We start from the raw sequence: 16,452 nt of genomic DNA, 5'->3' as shown, positions 1-16,452 counted from the left end.
ACTATATATGCTTCAAAAAAAAAAAAGTTTTAACTATATATATAAAAGTGCATGTTGTTAAAACACACTTTTATAAAAGGAAAATGCTAACTAGTGCCCCTGGGGCACTGATTAAGAAGCTAAATAAGGTATGAATGTATTGAAAATTGTGTAATCTACTTTTTATAAGTATAAAAATTACTTTTTTCAATGTAAAAATTACTCCTTTTGGTATCCTTAACTAGTGCCCCAGGAGCACCGGTTAGCATGACCCTTTATAAAATACTGCACGTACATTATCTATATTGAAAAATGTTAACATGTCTCTTAACAGTACATGTTAAGAATGCGTTCTCTAGAATCAAATTCGTGTTATTTCAAACGATTTGTTTCAGGAGAAGCTTATTAATTTATTTTTTTATATTATTAAATGTAAATTTCTAATTTTAGATACTTTAACATATGTCTTTTGAAACCATTGTATTTGTAACTCTCATAACTTTCTTTTGCATGGTTTGAACACTGTCAATAGGGCACACATCACTCGACAAGTGGCGTGGATTCCACCAATGGCTCCGTGTTTGAAGTTGAACTAGATGGTAGATCTTTCAAAAATCCGGATCGTGCTGATTTTGGCGATCTTATCCGTAATGATATTGACAAATGGATGTATGGTTTATCTGGATCGTGTGGTCGTGCTTCTAACATTTTAGCAGAGCTTTTTTTATGCTATATTCTCAAAGTGCTCAATTGTTTGGGATTTAGTTATCGTATCATTATCTTGTAATCTGATTCCAAATTAGCTATTGATCTCATCCTTGAAGATGACAATAATTTTCACCCTCACACGATTGTTCTATTCGTATCTTCCGGCCGGAAATTGGTTATTATCATTCTCTCATACCCTTAGAGAAAGAAATGAATGTGTTGATTGGTTGACTAAACATGATATTTAGTCATATGTTAATCTTAAGTTTTGAGGTTTTTCTCCCTCCACAAATAACGCATGTGTTGCTTACGAATACAACGAGTATATTGAAACAGGGTTCTCGTTAGTTATTTTGTTGTCATCTTATTTTCCCATTAATCAAATATATATATACACACACAAGACTGTGACTGAGAATTCATTGGTTCATGATGAACCTATAATTATCGTGGTCCATACTAATCGGAGCCCCCATGGCATAATTAATTAAGGGTACATATATATCCACAGAAAATTGTTCAAATTGAACAAATTTAGTATCGTTACATTTAATGCCTATGATTTTTAGTCATCACCATCACTATCCATAACATTAAAAAAAATGTGGAAAGTAAAATTAAAGAAAGATGCTCGTGAAGTGAACTATGTATGTCTTCCACAAATGTGGTGACTCAGTGATGCAGACAATTTTGTTCACAAGTTATAGTATCTATTTCAATCATTTTTTCTGTATCTAATATGGATCATATGCATCACACACTACCATTCAATGAAGGAAAAATTAAGGCACAGGTTGTGTTACTGTTTGTAAAATTGAAACCATAACAGTAAAGCATTTTTTTTTGGTTCATATTTCTCACAGGAAAAAAGTGAAATACATTTTTCAAGATACCAGTTGTTTGGCCAGAATTAGAAACTAGATATTGCGCTGGATTGATTTGATTTAAATTCGATCTGTTTATCTTTATAAAATGTGTTGTATATTAATATGGTAAATTACATTTTTTACCCTTTAATTTTCACAAATTTACGATCTTAACCTCATAACTTTCATAATAGCATTTTTTGTCTTCTAACTTCAGCCTCTTTTGTAAAAGGTTGGTTACCCACTAAAAGGATGGCTACGGGGACAATGACTTACATGTCACGTCATCATATAAAAAAGACATATTGACGTGACATGTAAGTCAATTGTCACGCTTGCGTTGACTTTGTCAAAATTAGTGGAAGTCAATCTTTTACAAAATGGACTAAACTGCTAAAGTTAAAAGGTCAAAAATTCTGTTGTAAAAGTTAGAAGATCAAAAATATAATTTAGCCTTATTACTATTATTATTAATATTATGGCAGCAAGTTAGATTTAACATAAGAAGCTAAACTCTTAAGACACTACGATTTACAAACCAAAGTACGAAACTACGAATACCGTCTAAAAGAGGTGTTCATGTTTATTATCCGATATACTTTAAATAATTACATTAAGTGGAGGGAATTAATCTATGGGGAAAAAATGTTTACATCTCATATCATACCTTAACAACATTATGTGAAATAATTTAAAATTAATATCATTTAATAAAAACACATAAGACGTTATTTTGTTGTATGATAATTAATATTAATCGAATCAAATGGTACCATTATTATTAAACAACTAAGCAAGATCCATATATGGTACTTTGTCATATGATAATTACTTATGATTTCAAGTTTGTTGTGAATTGTATAAAAGGAGAGGCAGAGGCTGCATAGTGTGTAGATAGAGAAGTTTGATTAGCAAGATCAAAATATGTCTATATTTAATACCCGACAGATTTTGTAAAAATTATATTAAGAAGATATGTATATGTAAGTGAAATAATTTAAAATTAATGTCATTTAGTAAATTCTTATCTTGTTCTCTTTTTTTTTTTTACAAATCTTATCTCGTTCTCTTAAAAGTTGTCTTATCTTCACTTCTAGTTTACTTTCGTTTTTTCTTCAAATCCCCTTATATATCATTTCTAAAATTGAATCTTTATTCAAATTTTGTTCATTGGGAGGGAGTGAATCTTTTTGAAACAATTGTTATAGAAGCATAATTTCAAACAAACTCTCAAGTAAACGCCTCATTGTTTATTTGGTCGTTTGAATCTTCCAATGAAAGACAATTTGACTCGTCATAAGATTACCTAAGTTGAATTCATTATTCATAGTTGTGTATGTGTTGGATGGTTGTAAAATTGGCGAAACATCAAAAATTGGAAGGCGCAATGATCTTGACGCAGTTTTAATTTTCAAAAACAGTAAAAATCTTGACTTTAAAATTTAAATTATCACATTTCAATCGAAAAATCCATATCTTGCTTACTACATGCATTCATAGTTTATGATCGCACTCAATCTGGAGTCATGGTTTCTGATCGCACTCAATCTAAATCTGTTGCAACACCTATTCTTTATCGGAGATAGGGATGGCAACGGGCGCCCATGGGTGCGGGTTTGACACTTACCAAACCCACACCCGAAATCATCACCCAAACCCAAACCCAAAGGCTATTCGGGTGGCAAAACAACACCCACGCCCACACCCATTGGGTTCGGGTTTTTTCCACCCAAACTCAAACCCGCAGCACATTTGAAAATAATTTGCAAATTTAAGAAATTAAATTACAACATAGACTTTGAATTAAATTACGACTAAAATTAAGGTATTCCAAGGAAATTCAAACATAGACTTTCAAGAAATTACAACATAGACTTTCAAGAAATTAAATTACAACTAAAATTTAAGGTCTTCCAAGAAAATTGAGGGAGACTATGGGGGTAATTAGGTAATTATAAAATATTTCGGGTGGGTGTATGGGTTTCGGGTGTGGGTTTGACTGATACCAAACCCACACCCATATTATCGGGTGTCACCCGAACCCAAACTCAAACCCAGTCAAATCGGGTTTCGCCCGTTGACTTGGGTTTGAGTTCGGGTGGGTCTCTCGGGTTTGGGTTTTTTTGCCATCCCTAATCGGAGATAAATATATACGATGTCAAATAACGAAAAAGTGGAAATGAAAATTAAAAGAAAATGTAAAATGACTTAACACACACCCCAATCAAGAATCACATCAAAAATAAAAACAAACAAAGTCACGAATGCACAGTTCTCAACAGTAACAAATGAAACAATAGTAATTAAAAAGTAATTAAAAAAATCACAAAAAGTAAAAATCTTTCCCAAATAGAAACAAAGAACCAATCAATTAAAGTTCTGTATCAAAAAACACTGTTTGACTTGACTCTTTTGTCTCATCTCATTTCATTACTCTCTCTTCAACTCAATCAAACACCAACAACCTGTGTTGATGATGTTTGTGGTAATTGAATCAATTGAAGTTGAAAATTTCCAGAAACAACTGTTTGTGTTGTTTCTCTTCTTGATGAACTTCTCCAAAATCCAGCACTGTAAAATCTCTCCCACATCTCTTTCTCAAGAGCTATTGCATCTTCATCATCATCATTATCAGATTCAGATGAATATTGAAGTCTTTTTATATCTGAAGCGTCGTTTATACACATTGGATATATACGAGGAACACCATTAACATCTTCACAACAACCACAAGAACATTTACGTTGTTTTTGTTCTAATTGTAACAACCCTTCTTTAATAACTCTTCGTCTTCTTCTTTTCCGTAGCATTTTCCGGTAAAGACCCACCGGAATTTTGTAAATTGTTAAGAGAAGAAAATCTGCTAACGTTAATGGACAACAACAACATACTGCAACACACTCCGCCGCTGTGCCACCGACTACTTCACCGACGGTGCTTGCTGTTCTTGAATGAAGTAACGGTTGTCGCCGGTGGTTTTTCGCCGGTTGCCGGAGAATTATCTTGTTTGACATTTTTGTACAAATTTACTATTTTTTTTTATGGGGTTTGTGTAAAATTGAAACCCAGTTGAGAAAGTTTGAAAAAGATTGAAACTTGATGTGATTATTGATGTGGGTTGTTTTTGTTTCTTGAGAAAAAGATGAAAAGAGAGAACACTCTTTAGGTTGAGAGGAAAAAAGATGAAATGGGTGGGTGTGGATCCTCAATTCAAGAAGAAATGAGGTAGAAAAAATTGAAAAAATGGAGAAAAAAAGATCCACACCCACACCACTTTTATGTTGATGAAACTAGAGAGAAAAGTTTGGTTCTTGTTTCATGGTTGAGAAAGACAACAAAAAAAAAAAAAAAAAGAAGAAGAAAAAAATTGAATGAGGAAGTTGAGATTGAAAATGTGTTATAAAGAAGGAAGAAAGAGAGAGATTGAGGTGGTGAAAGCCAATTTTAGGGTAAAGAAAGAAGAAGAAGGGATTTTTAGGGTGGAGTCCTACAAATGAGGGACAACAGAGTAAGCTTAGAGATGTATTTTTAACGTTAATGGGAAAGAGGCGTGAGATGTGGAAGGAAGTTTGAGTTTTGAGGATTTTATTTGTATTTTTAAGTTGGGAAATGATGTGGATTGTGGTGGAGAGCATTTACTCAATTTATTTGGCTTATTCTCTTCCTTACGTAATTAGCATTAGCTTAATCATTCTTTTGGATGGATATATACACCACCTCAAATAAAAAAAAAATATCTAACTTCATATGAAAAATATTAAATGAAAAAATCTTAAATTAAGTTGTGTTTCTAACCGATAAAAGAAAAATTAAGTTGTGTATATGTAAGAGTTGTTTTGGTTCCACAAGATTCAAGGATTAGTTTTTTCCAGTTGCGTGCAGAGGATATCCGGTTTACAACAAAAAAAAATTCATTGGTTCATGTATATTACATACAACAATGTTTCTATTAATTGAGTTATGTTCATATTGATTGTTCTCTATTTTTTTTTGGTATACGATTTTTCTTTATTTAATTTGGTAAATATAAACACTTACACGATATTTTACTCTTATGGAGAAAATGTTTTGGTAAATAAAAACACTTACACGATATTTTATGTATAGTGTTCCAAACTATGTCAAGACCCAATATACATGGTTCAAATGCACTTGATCGAGCCCAAATCTATTTATCTATGAAGACTTCTCACGCAAGCCTATGATGACGGATAAGTTAGCTACTTTACCCCTCATGCATCTCAACGGCTATCATCACCCTTAATGACAACTGTTGCAAGCTAGCACAAACGTATCCATTATATAAAGACAAACTTTGACGCAAAGATACACAAATCAATCACATTTCACTTTCATCCTTGATCATATGCTGATTTAAGCGTAGAACTGTCAACATATCTTACATGTACCTTTTCTACCGTGAGATGTCGTACCTAAATTATATCACCACTATAATCATTTCAGATCTCACCATCAGAGTCATGTAGTTCTGGCTTGCAGATACTATATGATAATAATAATATATACCTATAAATGACCTTATAAATGCTCATATTTTTAAGGATAGAATAAGTTTTTAGTAGAGGTTGTTATTATAAAAAAAGTTTTTGGTAGAGGTAGTATAATCTAAAATAATGAATACGTGGGAGCTCAAATGTGGAGGGAAAGAGACATACAAGATTAAAGAATGAGTTATGTATGTACAAGTGGACTTTTGCATAACCTATGAACAAATAAAACGTCCTTATCTATTGCAATTCAACGTCTACCACGCGTCCCGTTTGGGCCCGGAATTAATTAATTTTCTAAAGACATTTGTTCATCTTTAACTTTCATTTGATATTTTTAATGATGTTTACACACACAAAAAAATCAACTCTTTTTAAGGCAAAAATCATAAACCTCTTTGCTATGTAGATTAATTTGACTTCTATATATGTGTTTATTGGTAAGTATGGCCTTAGCTTCTATTTGGATTGAGATTTGAAAGTGACTTGAGTTTGAATAATCAAAACTAAATTATCTTTTTTGAGAAGTTGGATAATGGATGGGGGGAAACTTAATCTGTCTCTAATTAAAGATGTTTATGATGGCCTAGCCCATGGAAAACCGGGAACGTAGAAATAAATATATATGATTGTTACAACAATTTCAACAGAATATTCCATTTGTATTATGCTTAATATGACACATTGTCAAAAATTCAAAGGTCTGGATGTAAAATTAAAAATAAAAAATGAAATGTGATGTAAAATTAAGATAACAAGAACACTTGTGTCAAAAAAAAAAAAATACAAAGACCACTACCACTCGGAGCACCTTTCTTAGCTAGAAAATTAGCTATTAATGTTGCCAAGAAATCCATATGCATTAAAGATTAGGGATGACAAAAAACTTAAACCCGAGAGACCCACTCGAATCCAAACCCAAGTCAACGGGCGAAACCCGATTTGACTGAGTTTGGGTTTGAGTTCGGGTGACACCCAATAATATGAGTGTGGGTTTGGTATCAGTCAAACCCACACCCGAAACTCATAAACCCATCCGAAATATTTTATAATTACCTAATTACCCCCATAGTCTCCCTCAATTTCCTTGGAAGACCTTAAATTTTAGTTGTAATTTAATTTCTTGAAAGTCTATGTTGTAATTTCTTGAAAGTCTATGTTTGAATATCCTTGGAAAACCTTAATTTTATTTGTAATTTAATTCAAAGTCTATGTTGGAATTTAATTTCTTAAATTTGCAAATTATTTTCAAATGTGTTGCGGGTTTGGGTTTGGGTGGAAAAAACCCGAACCCAATGGGTGTGGGCGTGAGTGTTGTTTTGCCATCCGAACAGCCTTTGGGTTTGGGTTTGGGTGATAATTTCTGGTGTGGGTTTGGTAAGTGTCAAACCCGCATCCATGGGCACCCATTGTCATCCCTATTAAAGATCCAGTATGACCATAGATGATATTGCCAAACCAATTTTTTTTTTTTTTTGAGTTATAATAGAGAAAATAAAGAAAAACAAAACAAACTACTCCCGAATAAAAACTACACTCCGCGCATCAACGAGAAGAGGCGTGGAAAGATCACTAGGAGGCGTATAAATTGTCGCTAAAAGCGAGTTAGAAAGAGCACCCATTTTAGTCAACACATCCGCACACGCAACCACAACATCTCAATCTCTAGCAAGAAGTTAATGAATTCTTAAAATTTCATTCGCAAAGCGGTGATGAGCAGAAACTCCTTCCCAAAACAACATAAATTGGATTCAAGGAACAGACTAGTACTACCATGAGTACCATCTATATTAAGACCCATTGTGCCAAATTTAGGCACTAATAACAATACGCGTTGACGGTTGACGGTTGACGAGACATCCAAATAGAATAATACATCATTTGTTCATATGTTCTCTCATACGTATTATTTAAAGATCTCACAATTTTTCTGTGGCTCAAACTAGTATAATACATTAAGTTGAGTTTTATTTTTATGAGAAACATCGAGAGAAAATTGAGAGAGACCAAATTGAGAATTGTACGGTGACAAAATAACTTTGAATATATAAATTGATTTTTTAAAAAGGTGTGATGCGTTTGATAATTCCTTTTATTTTTGTTGCGTTAGATAAATTCTTTATTTATTACACTATGGTTGGGGGTGGCGACAACATACCGAAAGATCGTACTCCTATGAATAATTTTCCTTCATAAAGATTTGCCATAATCCCTTATATCTACTTCACATTGTTGTCTTTGAGGAACAAAGTATAGGAGTATTAACTACCTAACCAAGTCAACTATCAATTATTATAATATCATTACATATCATTGTTATTATTATGTAATTATTTGCAATTACTTACTTGCCAAAAGAAACATATATACGTTGGCAATATGTTGTATATTAATACTCCCTATTATTATGAATGAAAATAATAATTCTCCATATATTAATACTTCTTTACCAAGTGAGGAACCTTTGCCACTTTCTTATGTTTGACTGAGGTACCAAACAAATTGAAGTGATTCCACCTTTCTTCGGAAAGGATAGTATCCACTGCATCCAAGATTTTTCTTTCTCCTCCACACTTGTTGGAAGAATTGACAACTGAAGAGCACATGATTAAGATGTGCAATCTTGCGAAAACAGAAAATACAACATAGCTCATGGGAGTTTGTAATAACTCTCCGACTAGCTAATGCCGCCCGCGTTGACAATTTTGCTAAAAACAATCTTCAATCAAATATGCCTATCTTAGACGGTACATCATTCAACCACATCATTTGGAAGACTAAAATAACATCCGGTTCAATAACGGGTGTGACAAACATGTTTTGAAAGAGTATTTAATTTATGATAGAACAAACATAATTTATTAATTTATATTACATTAATATATACAATCCAAATTTGTTACCACCCTTTACACAAATCTTACAAAATCAAAAAATCACACAAGTAATCGTATTTACATGAACCATGCATAGTCTATACTCTATATATAGACTATATATTTTTTTTCTTATAGAAAGTAATCAAAGACGAAATCTTCCAGGAGCCCTATGCCCATATTTCATAAGACCCCTATATAAAACTGCCCTATTAAGAGGCATAGTGTCCTCTAATTTAGGTCCACGTTTCTGAGCATTCTCCATGACCCAAATTTGTTCAGCCCTCACCCTTTGTGCCATTATCACATTGCTACGATTAATGTAACTCTTGTTCTCCATTGGAAGTTCCATCTCATGTTTTGCAAACCGCACCTTTTTCTTTATATGATGATGTTTTTCATGACCTTGTAACAAACACAAATAAAAAACTAATGTTTTTCAACCATGTAATAAGTAATTCATAATTCATGTGATCATAAAAAAAAAGTATAATATAATTCAAGTGAAAAAAAATAAAGAAGAATGAAAATATAATACCGTTGAATTTTTTTGGGTATATGATACCACTCATTTCAAACTCAAATTTCTTCATGAAATTAGATAGTATACGTTTATGAACTTGATGAGCCAATAAAACCATGCTTCCGGATACAGCAAAAACAGCCATTAATCCTAATCTCATTGAACTTTCCATTTTTTTTTTTCAATTTGTTACATGGGCAATAATCAAATTAATTTTGGATTGTGTTATATGGATATATGAATGTAAACATTATGTGTCATTATAGAGAAAAATATGGAAATGGGTAAGTAGGATTTGGAAGAATTAAAGAGAGGAAGAATCATTTTGCATATGCAAGAAAATGATATGATGATGAAAAGAATTACGAATATCTAGTGATTTGTTGGTAGTTGTGCTTTATATGAAAGAGGAATGAACGATATTTTAGGACACAAAATCTTTCTTTGATTTTGTCTTATCTATTTTTAATAATGCATTGACGCCAAGTTAGGGAAAAAATCCTCAAATAGTGAAACGGAAGTGTTTTTTTTTTTTTATTTTTTTTTATTTTTATATTTTGTTAATTTTGGGTACATAGAGTGACTAGTGGATTTATCTAATTTTTTCAACTTTGAATCTATATCTCACTCGGATATATGTCTTTTAAAACTGGGTATATTAAGTGAATAATTTTGTATTTGGAATGGTCAATTATGTAAAAAAAGAATAGTCAATTATTTGTTTAATTTGGTCAAGAATAGCCAATGCAAAAAATAAACAAATAAACTTTTACTATATTTATGTAATTCTAGAAAGGATATACATAAATCAATTCTTAAAAAACTTAATAAGATCGAATGAACGAGTGAAACTTATGGTTCAACTTGGATTCTCTCCCATCAAATAATCATCCGGTGAAATCTGATTTCTTGGATTGAAAAATTAAAAAATTCAATAAAAATAGAGATCTGGTTTTAACTTTTAAAGGTGGATGTGTCAAATGCTCAATTTCATGTTAAATGTACACAGGAAGGAACTCCCTCCGTATACATTTTAAAATTGATAAAATTATAATCAAACCATTTAAAACAATCTGCTCAAGTGGTTAATGAGTTTAATCAACAAATAGATCATTTAGGAGTATTCGAGTTTGATTTATAAGTGAATTAATTTTTTGATCAAATTGTATTGATCTTGTGGCCGAACTCCATATTAATGTCCAACGAAAGAAACAAGCCACTACCAGATAACATAACTTCACAAGCCGCTATTTGAAATTCAATTACTATAGAAGATATTTGAATTGCATGTCGTCAAAATAAGAATCTCATACACTTAGATAATATATCGTCGATACTTGTTGTATTAAGATCAAACGGTGCATAATTGGTGTAGTATTCTATAAAATCAAATCAATTGGTGTAGTTTTCTAAGATGGCAATACACACCACCAATGGTTAGGGGTGTACGTGGGCCGGATTGGGTTGGGTTTGGCCAAAACCAAAACCCAAACCACATATGGTACTCCTGGTTGGGTTTAGTAAAATAACAACCCGTTATAACATTGGGCCGGGTTGGGTAAATCCACTAATTTCCGGGTTGGATTGGGTTGGGTTGTGGGTTACCCAAATTATTTTTCTATTTTTTTATTAAATATCTAAATATTGAATCATCATATTTTCTCATAAAAAATAACTCAATCAATGTATCTTCTTGAAAAATAGGGTAACTTTTTTTCACTATAAAAAATAATCACCCATTTTTGTGTGTAAATCTACTAATTTACGGGCTGAATAGCGTGTTATCCAAATGATTTTTTTGCTTTTTTTAATATCAAATGACTAAACCATGAATCACTATATTTGTTTATGAAAATTATTCAAATTTTTTAAATTTTTAAAAAATAATGCGAAAAGTTATCATATTTGTTTATAAAAATTATTCAATCTTTTTTATTTTCGTAAAAAATAGTATAACTCATTTTCAATATAAAAAATATTTAATAATCAAATGAAAAAATCTTTAGTATTTTCATAAAAAAATTTCAAGAAACATAGCACTAGTGGGTTAGTGGGTTTTTTGGGTTGGGTCCGGTTTTACCCGAAACCCAATTTTTTTAATGGGTTTTTCATTTTTGAAATCCATATCCACCCACTTGCCCGACTCAACCCACTTTTTTGGGTTGGGTTGGGTGGGTTTGACCGGGTCGACCGGATTTGCCCAACCCATGTACACCCCTACCAATGGTAGTACTACAAAATGACTACAATAAGGAAAATAGAGTGCCTTTAGGGCATTATTTAGGAATTAAAGGAGATAATTTTTTACATATAAAGTGTAATAGAGTGCCCTTTGACAATTTTCAAGACATTTCTTTCTATAAACTCCTTAAACATTAGGCTTAAATGAAGTGATAAGATAATTTTTGTGAGGAATATAAAAGTTGGAATGACTCAAATATACTCTTATTTATGGATTTCAATCATTCCACTTAACTACTACTTCACTTATTATAACTAATATGGTATAGTTGAATTTAACCCGGTTGATGGAAATATCAAATTATATATATAGGTGTCAAGTTCGAACACCAAACACCCTAATTATTCACCTTAAGATCAAGAGTGAAATTAATACTTGATAAAAAAAACTATAACTAATAAGTGTGTTTTAATAAAGGAAAATGCTAACCGGTGCCCCCGGGGCACTGATTAAGGTAACTAAAAATAGTATTATTATCTTGAAATTTGTGAAGTCAACATCTTAAAAATTTAAATTTTTGTTTTTTCAATGCAATTTTTTTCTTTTCTTCCCCTTTAATAAATAACACATTAACACTAATTTACCATTAACATTAACACATTATTTTTTTAAGAACCATTGTCTATTATGAGAAAAAGTTTGTAACATTTATCAGTGGGAGAAAAAACATCATCATGGCCTTCCTTTGATAAATGATCCCCATTTTCAATATAAGAAAATGTCAGCTTTCACCCAAAAAAATAGAATTGCTATTAAGAGTCGTAACTCATAACTTTTTAAGTCCCTGAATTTCCAAAATTTGGAATCCCTTAATTTCTTTTCGTTTAAGCTAAGTGTGATTCCATTTACAGATAAATGTAAAGACCAAGTCAGAGAATCTAAATCCATGCACTTGACTCATATAACAAGCCGACTTGCAGAGTATGGGCTTTCCCAGAACAATAAAAACAGCAACATAAAAAATCAAAGTGAAAATAAAAAATGGCTTAACTACACATTTGATCCCTTACGTTTATTTTATGTTTCAATTTGGTCCCTTATGTTTAAAAAGTATCAATTTGGTCCCTTATGTTTATTTTAGGTTTCAAGTTAGTCCTTTCCGTTAGTTTTGTCACTAACACCGTTTGAACAGTACACGTGTCAGTGTGTCCAAGTGCCACATGTCAGTCCACATATGCAAATTGACTGCCACATGTGACAAAATTGACGGAAAGGACTAACTTGAAACCTAAGGGACCAAATTGATACTTTTTAAACGTAAGGGACCAAATTGAATCCTAAAATAAACGTAAGGGACCAAATGTATAGTTAAGCCATAAAAAATCCAATCATGTCAATTAATTAATTCATAGTTATGTATGGAACACTTTGCTTTATAACAATAAACAAATAGGTACAATATGTATCTATATCCATTTGTGCACCTACAAAAACTAGAACGGGGATACCATAAAAAAGAATTAAACAACCTACTTTTAGCACAAAACTTATAGGGCTATCTTCTTTTGGATATTGCAACTCGGGTTGAAATTAGCAAAGGGCTCATTAGATGTGAGATATCACTCTAACATCATTGTTTATTGCTTTACCATCCATTCCTCCTGTAGTCAGAACTCAGAACTAAGAATATGACTGTCCACTGAACCAACTCCTGCACTGTGCCCACCCCTCAGTGTCCTTAGCTGCAACCAAAATGAAACCATACAAGAACTGAGAACAATTTCAAGTTTGAAACAATACAAAGAATGGTTAAAAAAAATGGCACAATATTTGTTTACTATTCTTATGGTGTTGTTTCTGCTGTACACTCCTATACCCTACTAAAATAGGACATTTGAATAGAGAGTTGATTGTATACTTTGATTGTGTGAATAACCATAAGAACACAAACAACACCATATAACAGCAAGGCCTAAATGTGTTTATGTTATTTACCTGATTAGCACAGCAGTGGTATCCCAGAGCTGGACAAGGGCATTGTTCAAATCAATAGCTAAACGGCATCCATCTGGGGATGAGTTCGACTAGTGTTGGAGGTTTGTTCTAGAAGGCCAAGATTACGGCTCTGTCATTGATCTTAATGGTTTCAGCGAGTTGCTTCTAGTAGGCTTTACAAGATGGTGTAGCAAATGTAAAAATGTATGTATTTATGTTATGTATGTATGTATCTTCCCGTAAAAAAATAGGCATGTATATGTATCTATACATTCGTGTACCTATAAAATCTAGAACGGGGGATAGGGATACTATTAAAAAAAAAATTAAGCAATTTCTATTTAATACAAAACTAAGGATAGGGTAGGACTACCAAAAAAACCCTAAGGGTATGTCTACCATTTAGATACTGCAATCTTCAACGGATACGATTGAAATCAGCAAAAGGCTCATTATATGTCTTTGGTGCTGCTTTGCATGGTGGTGCTGGGGTTCCAAAGACATTCCAAAATCTAAGTGTCTCATCCGCGGCTGCAGATGCAACAGTACACCCATCTGGACTCTGCGTCATATACAGCACCCTTGAGGTATGACCGTTGAGCTCCGCCATCTTCACCATTGAAGGATACTTCCAAAGGGTAAGCTGGTTCTCAGTGAAACCATGTGAGCTAAGAAGCTCACGCTCGTTCTTGTTCCATAGCAGAGCACATACTTGAGATCCTGTGTCAACAGAATTCAATCTCGCACCCGTGTGTGTGTTCCACAGCTTAATGCAATGATCACCTCCACCTCCACCAGAAGCCAATAGATTAGCCTGAAAAGGACACCAAGCCAGTGCCTTCACTGCAGCTGTGTGTTCTTCAAACCTGTGAAGCCAACGGGTACGTGAATTTGAAGAAACCGCAGACCTATCCCATATGTGAACAACATTATCGTTTCCACCACTCGCCAATTGTCGTCCTGACAGTGACCAATTGAGCCCACAGACCTCCTGGTTGTGTCCTCTGTAAGTTTCAATGATGTGAGATCTCACTCTAACATCATTGTTTACTATTTTACCATCCATTCCTCCTGTTGTCAGAATATGATTGTTCCAAGCCAGTGAACCCACTCTTGCTCTGTGTCCACCCTTCAATATCCTTAGCTGCAGTCACCAAAATGAAACAAACATCAGAATCAAGAACAATTTCAAATTTGAAACAATACAAAGACTGGTTAAAAATATTAGGACAATATTGTTTTATTTTTCTTATGCTGTTCTCCCATGCCCTACCAAAGTAGGACATCTGCATAGAGATTTTATTTTGTATTTTGATTATGCACCATAGTATGATCAATAACAATACAGACAACACCATAGTATGATCAATAACAATACAGACAACACCATAGTATGATCAATAACAATAGAAACAACACCATAGTATGACCAATAACAATACAAACAGCACCATAACAACAAAAGGCCTAAACTTGTTAATTATATTTACCTGTTTATTAGCAGTTGTATCCCAAAGCTGGACAAGGGAATTGTTTAACCCAACTGCTAAATGGCGACCATCAGGGGCCCAGCTAACACTTGTAACAGGACCATGTTCATCATCCACAGTGACAAGTTCCGAAGTGGAACTATCAGAAGCATTCCAGAGATAAACGGTATTTTCAAGGGCGATACTAAGGACATTACCGCTACCCCAATCTAATAAATTCAAGTAGAAGTCATCTAATATATCAGGGGCATCCAATGTCCTCTCAGAAGTCTGCAAAATCATTTACACAAACACATTCAAAACATGTGAAATTAATATAGAAGGAATTGAAAGAACTTAATCATTGATTTATATAAAACACAAGAATCTGAAAGATTATAAGATTATCTAACCTGAGGAATGCATCGTTTGGGTTTGGAGGTTTTGGATTGAGGAGGAGGTGAAAGAATTCCTCTAGGAAAGAGTTCGACCGGTGTCGGAGGCTTATTCTTGAAGGCCAAGATTCTGGTTCGGTTCATGTTAGCGGCTTCAGCGAGTAGTTTCTGGTAGGCTGAACGAGACGGTGACATCAACGCTGAATTTTCTTTTTCTTTTGCCTTTGCACCCTCCGTCAACATGTAATGAGCATAATCGAAATTCATCGCAGATCTATTAGGGATAAACCTATCCAACTGTTTACAAAAAAGAAACCCTAAATTGAGAAATTCTACAAAAAAGAAACCCTAAATTGAGAAATTCTGAATCGTAAAATAAAACCCTAAAAACGAGAAAATTGACTTACGTTATCCTTATTAGAATTCTTTCTTTGGAGGAAGCGTTCTGGGAAAGGGGATCGGGATTTGGTAGAAGAAATCCAAGATCCCGAATCCATTGATGAAGATGATCGGAAAAAACCTGAAACGGAGAATGCGAAATTCAGCGAAAGAAACGAAAAGAATGAAAAACAAAATGATGATGAAATTGCGATGATAATGATGAAGATTGATTTTCGCAGTATGAGAGTGATGAAAGCTTGAAGAAGAATTCAGAAGATGATTATTCAGAGAGAGTGAGAGCGAAAGAAAGAATGAATGAAACGGTGAATAACACTGAAATGGTTTTTATATGGAAATAGCCGTTGGGATTTGGTTAACGGAAATATTACCCTAAATTAATGACTATTCTATATGGGCTTGGGCTTCAACCTATTTGTATACCTATTTTTACTAGTATATATAATCTTTTTAATTTTCATACCCCCGGTTAACTATGCTGGATCAACTTTATAACTATCTTGCTTATCAGAAAGAAAAAAAAAAAAACTTTATAACTATCTATTAGATGTT

At 33.0% G+C, this 16,452-nt stretch overlaps 3 protein-coding genes across 3 annotated transcripts; all 3 read right to left on the bottom strand.

The window, feature by feature from the left end:
- Positions 1–4,003: 4,003 nt before the first annotated feature.
- On the bottom strand, positions 4,004–4,567 carry LOC123889174. Its single transcript, XM_045938396.1, has one exon. The coding sequence runs from the start codon at positions 4,565–4,567 to the stop codon at positions 4,004–4,006; it is 564 nt and encodes a 187-aa protein (XP_045794352.1).
- A 4,354-nt stretch (positions 4,568–8,921) lies between these two features.
- On the bottom strand, positions 8,922–9,728 carry LOC123890292. The gene is made up of 2 exons (XM_045939871.1): positions 9,476–9,728; positions 8,922–9,342 (listed from the first exon to the last, which is right to left on the bottom strand). The coding sequence occupies exons 1-2, from the start codon at positions 9,630–9,632 to the stop codon at positions 9,083–9,085; spliced, it is 417 nt and encodes a 138-aa protein (XP_045795827.1). The 5' UTR covers positions 9,633–9,728; the 3' UTR covers positions 8,922–9,082.
- Positions 9,729–13,019: 3,291 nt separating this feature from the next.
- LOC123890291 (cell division cycle 20.2, cofactor of APC complex-like) lies at positions 13,020–16,246 on the bottom strand. Its single transcript, XM_045939870.1, has 5 exons — positions 15,909–16,246; positions 15,520–15,798; positions 15,128–15,397; positions 13,638–14,781; positions 13,020–13,384 (listed from the first exon to the last, which is right to left on the bottom strand). Exons 1-4 carry the CDS (start codon positions 15,996–15,998, stop codon positions 14,056–14,058), a joined length of 1,365 nt encoding a protein of 454 aa, XP_045795826.1. The 5' UTR covers positions 15,999–16,246; the 3' UTR covers positions 13,020–13,384; positions 13,638–14,055.
- Positions 16,247–16,452: the final 206 nt, after the last annotated feature.

The sequence above is a fragment of the Trifolium pratense genome, linkage group LG6, assembly GCF_020283565.1.
Source record: "Trifolium pratense cultivar HEN17-A07 linkage group LG6, ARS_RC_1.1, whole genome shotgun sequence".
NCBI lineage: Eukaryota > Viridiplantae > Streptophyta > Magnoliopsida > Fabales > Fabaceae > Trifolium > Trifolium pratense.
This window is presented reverse-complemented; position numbering and strand designations above follow the sequence as displayed.

What these genes read in the sequence shown, in the direction of transcription:
- LOC123889174 (XM_045938396.1), bottom strand. Translation starts at nt 4,567, where the DNA reads ATGTCAAACAAGATAATTCTCCGGCAACCGGCGAAAAACCACCGGCGA.
- LOC123890292 (XM_045939871.1), bottom strand. Translation starts at nt 9,632, where the DNA reads ATGGAAAGTTCAATGAGATTAGGATTAATGGCTGTTTTTGCTGTATCC. An exon ending in ATACCCAAAAAAATTCAACG is followed by an intron (nt 9,343 to 9,475) that starts GTATTATATTTT and finishes GTTTGTTACAAG; the next exon opens with GTCATGAAAAACATCATCAT.
- LOC123890291 (XM_045939870.1), bottom strand. Translation starts at nt 15,998, where the DNA reads ATGGATTCGGGATCTTGGATTTCTTCTACCAAATCCCGATCCCCTTTC. An exon ending in AGAATTCTAATAAGGATAAC is followed by an intron (nt 15,799 to 15,908) that starts GTAAGTCAATTT and finishes TTTTGTAAACAG; the next exon opens with TTGGATAGGTTTATCCCTAA. An exon ending in ATACAACTGCTAATAAACAG is followed by an intron (nt 14,782 to 15,127) that starts GTAAATATAATT and finishes TGGTGACTGCAG; the next exon opens with CTAAGGATATTGAAGGGTGG.